This window comes from Lactuca serriola, chromosome 3 (assembly GCF_051521515.1).
Source record: "Lactuca serriola cultivar US96UC23 chromosome 3, Lser_US96UC23_V15, whole genome shotgun sequence".
In the NCBI taxonomy this organism is placed as follows: Eukaryota; Viridiplantae; Streptophyta; class Magnoliopsida; order Asterales; family Asteraceae; genus Lactuca; species Lactuca serriola.
Genome location: NC_136410.1, coordinates 283367660 through 283374394, shown reverse-complemented (window position 1 = coordinate 283374394; position 6735 = coordinate 283367660). Strand labels below are relative to the sequence as shown.

Genomic DNA, 6735 nt, shown 5'->3' with positions numbered 1-6735 from the left:
CCAAAAATCATCATTCTTGGTAAGTCTTTACATATCCAAGTTATATAGCTTCTTTCTCATGTTAGATCACTCCTTCTAAATAAGCTTTTGGTGATCATACTCCTAGAAAACTTCTTAAGCTCGAAATCTACTCAAGCGAGTTTGCTAGGGCTCTTTCCATTCTTCTTCAAAATCGGAAACATCAAGCAAATGTGAGTTCATATCCCCTTGTTTTCAGTTTTCATATGATTTTTGGGGGAGAATGCAAATAAAATGTGTACATCTATGTGTTATATGTATGTTTTGTGTGAATTCTTAGTTTATTTGGTCAAAATGTGTTAGATCTTAGCAAATCTCGAAATTTTAAGTATTATATAGCAAAGATCTATAAACTATGATATTATATACATCAAACTATCAAGTTAAAAGTTTTATATGCTTAAGATATAAAATTTAAGGCAAAAACATTGTTAAGGGTCAAAATTTTCAAGAAAACAAAAGATAAGGACAAAAAGTGACATTTATATTTTTATAGGGACCAAACAGGTCCTATATGTATAAAAAGGTATTTTTTTTATGTTAAACATACTTTAAAAAAGGCCAAAAATGCAAATTTGAGCTTAATGGGACAAAAAATTTGGGCCTAACGGTTTGGGCCCAAACTTGCGAAAAAAATGAAGTTTTTGGGATTAGAAATGTTAATTAAGTAAAATTTGGGTCATAAATGGAAATAAACCAAATTTAGGGGTGAAAATAACGTTTATTTTCAAATTGGACTAAAAATGTAATTTTTTTAAAAAAATTGGGCCGAAAGTGTAAATTTTTACAAACCAAGGGCTGAAAATGCACTTTTCTGTAAAACTAGGTCCTAAATGTCAAAATATATACTTTTCGACTAAAACCGTAAATTTTTAGACATTTGGGACAAAAATTGCAAATTTTTATAAATTATGGACTAACGTGTCATTTTTACAAAACTTTGGGCCTTATTTATAAATTGGACGATTATTGGCCAAAAATGACATTTTTACAAAAAGAAAGCTTCTTATCATCAATCTAGTAAACCTTGAGTTAAAACAAACAACGAAACAAAAACAAATGAACGAAATACGTCGATAACTATTTATTGGGTATAATATTCACGTTTACTTGGCCATTGGGCCTGAAGGGCCCATTTAAGTGTCTATTGAGCCCAATGTCTTCCATGACTTTTTTATTGGGCCTTGCGACCCACGTACATGTTAATTTGGGCCTAAGTTATGGATTGTATGTTTATTAGGCTTTTGTGGCCCATTTACATGTCTATTGGGCCTAAATTACCCTCTTACATGTTATTAGGCCTTGTGGTCTAATTACATGCTAATAGCGCTTGGAATGGAAATTTCACATGCTAGTAGGTCGTAACTATACCTTTGTGTAATCATTAAACTTCGTATACTTATATATGTACCTTTCGAATACAAAAACATACCACATATACATAAACATTAAACGTAGTACAAAAGGGGTTGAGAATCTAGTGAGACATGTTGTTTGGCACCTCTAAGTGTACAATCGTAGCCTGTAGTTATAATCATAGTTTCCTGGTAGGAAAGCGGGATTTTGTCTATAGATCTATATGGGGTGACCCCACACGCCTTAGCTGTTCGCTACACCTAGACTAGGCTATTGTAGGGCGACAAAATCTTGAGCAATACCGGCATTTGGAAAAATGCCAAGACGGGCAACCTAGTCCTTATCATGCATGGTGATAATGGCTCATATAGGGATTCAATACCAAAACTTTAACCTTTCAAAGATAAAATCTTCGATTGTGTCAATGCAAAACGACCTATTAACGATACAAGAATCTAGACATTGTTATAAAATAGAAAATATCAGATTTTCTGGGGAAATTATTCATATATATTTATCACTTATTCACAATACAATGAATCTAAACTACATACATACAAGCTATAACTATGAAATTCACACATGAATTTATACTTGATTTTCACATCATTTTCAGACAATTTACAGAAAATATCGGATTTTCTGGGTTTTTATAAAAGATACAAAGACTTTTACTCAAACATACTTATGAACTCACCAACATTATATATGTTGACCGTTTTCAAAATAACTTGTATTCTCAGGAGTTCGTTAAGATGGAAGATTTGCAAGTGTGTATGGTTTTGTTTTATGTAACAACACTTATTGTACATTTAACAATTTGGACTTATGTATTTTAAGAATGTACTTGATGTGAAAAATGTTGGTTGTATTATGTAATGTTGGTGATGAATGTGTTATGTTTCATGTATTTTCATTGTGATGATTATTCAATTGTTAGTCACACGATCCCCCGGACGTTTCCACCATCTGGTTCGGGGGTGTGACAGGTTGATATCAGAGCAATGTTTATAGTGAACTAGCATATCTAACCATACATGATATTCAACTATAAGCACAATGGGACTAAATAACTCTGAACAAAACAAAATTTTCACACTTATGTGCACATATTAGGATAATAACCTAACAATATTTAATAAAAGCTTCTGGAGGAAATTGAACACTATGATTAAACCTGGGCAGTTATGTAGTCCTATTAGGGATAAATATAGCCTGATCAACTATATTTATTCAGAATATGACCAACATGTGATCAGGAGTAATCATAGAGGGAAATAAATCCAAAAGCCTACCCCACTCTCCAATAACACTAGGGAATCCAAACACAAATAATTAAAAATACTATGAGAGTAATTAAACTAATACTTATATATGCACCCTCGTGTAGTCAGTATGGCTGGTACCACCACCCTGGAGATCCTTATTTTCTCGTGTAGTCAGGGAAATAATGGATGGCTAGATGAACCTGAAGAAAACCCGGAAGGAGGCCATGCCATGGGACAGGAGGTGTCACAGCCCTGAAGATATGGTTGAGAAAGTATAGTCTGTTTTTGAAATATGCGGGTGTCCGAACGATTGTAAGGTCAAGTTCGCAGGCTGCACATTCATTGATCAAGCTCTCTCCTGGTGGAATGGCCATGTAGAGACCATGACACTCCCGGTGGCAAACGCAATGCCCTGGGAAGAGCTTAAGGAGATGATGTTGGCAGAATACTGTCCTAGATGAAAGATTCAGAAGATGAAATAAGAGTTGTTGAACCTCACTGCTCAAAACTCCAATATCGACACATACATATCCAGGTTTAGTGAGCTATCTCTTCTGTGTCCCGGAATGATCACCTCAGAAGAGATAAAGATTGAAAGGTTTATCTGGGGACTGGCTGCACTTATCCAAGGGAATGTCATTGCGGTAAACCCTAAGACGTTTGATAGCGCCAAGAGACTGGCCAAGAAACTGTACGATCATGGCAATAAGAAGGGTGCCAAAACAGTGGGAGCGGAGGTTATGAAGGAAGGAGAGAACAATAAGCGGAAAAACAACAAGTGAAAAGGAAAGCAAAACTCAGAATTGTCTAAGAAGCAACAAAAGGTGTCTGTCCATGCTGCAACACAAGCTACTACCATACCACATGCTCCAGCCTCATCCACACCAAATGCTTCCAAGCAGCACTCGGAAAATCTCCCTAAGTGTAACAAATGCAACTTCCACCATCACGGGGAGTGCAGAGAGATGAGTTGCATAAGGTGCAATCGGAAAGGCCATACAGTGAAGTATTGTAGGACTCAGCTTCAACAGAACCATATAACAAACAACAACAACAACAACAACACCAATACTGGAGCTAGCTATACCTATGACAGATGTTGGAAAACTGGGCATATCAGGCGAAACTGCCCCAACGCGAACAATCAAGGGACAGGAGCAGCAGGGAGAGTACTGACAATGGGTCAGGGTGAAGCAGTTCAAGACCCAACCGTTGTCACAGGTATCTTATTTGATAACGGAGCGGAGCAAAGTTTTGTCAGTAATAAGTTCAAATACTTACTAAAACAACAGCCCCAAAAGCTTAATCAAGCCTTCACGGTGGGAATGGCTAATGGGAAGACTGAATCAACTAAGGATATATATGTAGGGTGTACACTAACTCTAAATAATCACACCTTCCAAATAAACTTAATGCCTGTAAATATTAGGAGTTTTGATGTGATCATCGGCATGGATTGGTTAAGCCCCCATCATGCCGATATTATGTGTCACGAGAAGGTCGTTCGCCTTCATCTTCCTAACCATGAAACCCTAATAATCTACTGAGATAAACCTGGCACAAACCGGCGTCTTATCTCAAGTATCAAGACGCAGAAGTGTCTACAAAAGAAGAACTACGCATTCCTTGCTCACGTGGTAGATAAAACCAAAGAGGAAGCGAGCATTCACAACATCCCGGATGTGTTTCGAGAAGATCTTTCGGGAATACCCCCAGAATGAAAAATCAAATTCCGAATCGACCTAGTGCCTGGAGCCACTCTAATCACCAAATCACCTAATAGATTGGCTCCTACAGAAATGCAAGAATTATCAAGCCAACTGAGCGAACTCTTGAAAAAGGATTCATTAGACCAAGCTTCTCTCCATGGGGAGCTCCGGTTCTTTTCGTTAAAAAGAAAGATGGATTCTTCAGGATGTGCATTGACTATAAGGAATTAAATAAGCTCCCCATAAAAAAAACGGTATCCACTTCCACGAATCGATGATATATTTGACTAGCTTCAAGGAGCTAGTTACTTTTCAAAGATAGATCTGAGATCTGGTTATCATCAACTCAAAGTCCGAGATGAGGACATTCCCAAGACCGCTTTCCGAACTCGTTACGGTCATCAAGAATTCGTTGTGATGCCCTTCGGTTTGACGAATGCCCCTGCTGCATTTATGGACCTCATGAATCGAGTTTTCCACCCATTCCTTGATAAATTCGTAATCACTTTAATCGATGATATTCTTGTGTACTCTCGAAGTGAAGAAGATCATAGCCAACACCTCCGACAGATTTTCGAAACCCTACGGGCTAAAAAGTTGTATGCAAAACTCTCCAAGTGCGAATTCTGGCTCCATGGTGTAAACTTTATGGGCCATGTAGTCAGTCAAGAAGGAATACATGTGGACCCCTCCAAGATCAAAGCAATCGAAAGCTGGGCAATTTCGGCAACGGCAATGGAAATTCGCCAATTCTTGGGTCTCGCAGGCTACTACCGAATATTCATTTAGAAATTCTCCAATATAGCCAAACCCCTCATCAGACTGACACAGAAAAGCGTACCTTTCAACTGGGCGGAGAAGCAAGAGATCGCTTTCCAAACCTTGAAGCAAGCCCAATGTAATGCTCCAATGTTATCCTTACGAAGGGAACCGAAGACTTCATAGTTTACTGTGATGCTTCGAATCAGGGTTTAGGTTGTGTCATTATGCAACGTGGGAAGGTAATTGCTTATGCATCCAGACAACTGAAAACGCATGAAGTAAATTACACCATGCATGATCTTGAACTGGGGGCGGTGGTCTTCGCCCTGAAAATTTGGAGGCACTAGCTCTATGGTACCAAGTGCACCATCTTTACAGACCACAAGAGCCTCCAAGACATTTTAAATCAAAAGGAACTAAACATGAGGCAATGGATATGGGTTGAACTGTTAAATGATTATGAGTGTGAAATCAAATACCACCCAAGCAAGGCTAACGTAGTAGCTGATGCGCTAAGCCGAAAGGAGTATTCAAGTCGTCGTGTGAAGACCCTGTCAATCACCATCCAATCTCATCTAGCCTCACAGATCAAGGAAGCCCAATTGGACGCATTGGAGCCAGAGAATGTCGCTAGTGAATCGCTACGAGGAATGGAGAAGGAGCTCGAAGTCAAAGACGACAGAACCCACTACTTCATGAATATAATTTGGGTTCCCAAAATTGGGGGATTTAGAGAGATAGTCATGCATGAAGCCCACAAGACGCGATATTCTATTCATCCGGGGTCAGACAAAATGTATTTGGATATCAAGCAGCAATATTGGTGGCCTAATATGAAGGCAGAGATAGCCCCACTTTCGTGGGCAAGTGTCTTGCTTGCGCCAAGGTGAAAGCGGAATACCAAAATCCCTCGGGACTGCTGCAGTAACCAGTGATACCCGAGTGGAAATGAGAGAGGATTACCATGGACTTCATGACAAAATTACCCAAGCCAACTGGCGGATTGGATGCAATATGGGTAATTGTAGATAGACTAACAAAATCCGCTCATTTCCTGCCAATAAAAGAATCCTACAAGATGGAAAAGTTGACCCGAATTTACATCAATGAGGTTGTGAGACTCCATGGAGTGCCAGTATCTATTATCTCGGATCGAGATAGCAGATTTACTTCAAGATTCTAGCAATATCTTAAGAAGGCAATAGGTACACAACTAGATATGAGCACCGCCTACCACCCACAGATGGATGGTCAGAGTGAGCGCACCATCCAGACCCTAGAAGATATGGTCCGAGCTGGCATGATCGATTTCGACAAGTCATGGGATACCCACTTGCCTCTGATCGAATTCTCCTATAACAACAGTTATCACACGGGCATCAAGGTTGCTCCCTTCGAGGCTCTATATGGTCGTAAATGTAGATCGCCCCTATGTTGGGTCGAGGTGGGTGACACTCAACTAGAAAAAGGGCAATCGTCAGCCAGTGCTCTTACAGTACCCTAAATCACTCATGAAACAACCGAGAAGATAGTCCAAATCAAAGCTCGACTTCAAGCATCGTGAGACCGACAAAAGAGTTATGTTGACAAGCGACGAAAGCCACTAGAATTTTAATTCGGGG

The 6735-nt window shown here is 39.2% G+C and overlaps 1 protein-coding gene across 1 annotated transcript; it reads left to right on the top strand.

Annotated features, from left to right (window-relative positions):
- The first annotated feature begins 5535 nt into the window (after positions 1 to 5535).
- Positions 5536 to 6003, top strand: LOC145096274 (uncharacterized). Its single transcript, XM_079034027.1, has one exon. The coding sequence runs from the start codon at positions 5536 to 5538 to the stop codon at positions 6001 to 6003; it is 468 nt and encodes a 155-aa protein (XP_078890153.1).
- The last annotated feature ends 732 nt before the right edge of the window (positions 6004 to 6735 follow it).

What these genes read in the sequence shown, in the direction of transcription:
- LOC145096274 (XM_079034027.1), top strand. Translation starts at nt 5,536, where the DNA reads ATGAGGCAATGGATATGGGTTGAACTGTTAAATGATTATGAGTGTGAA.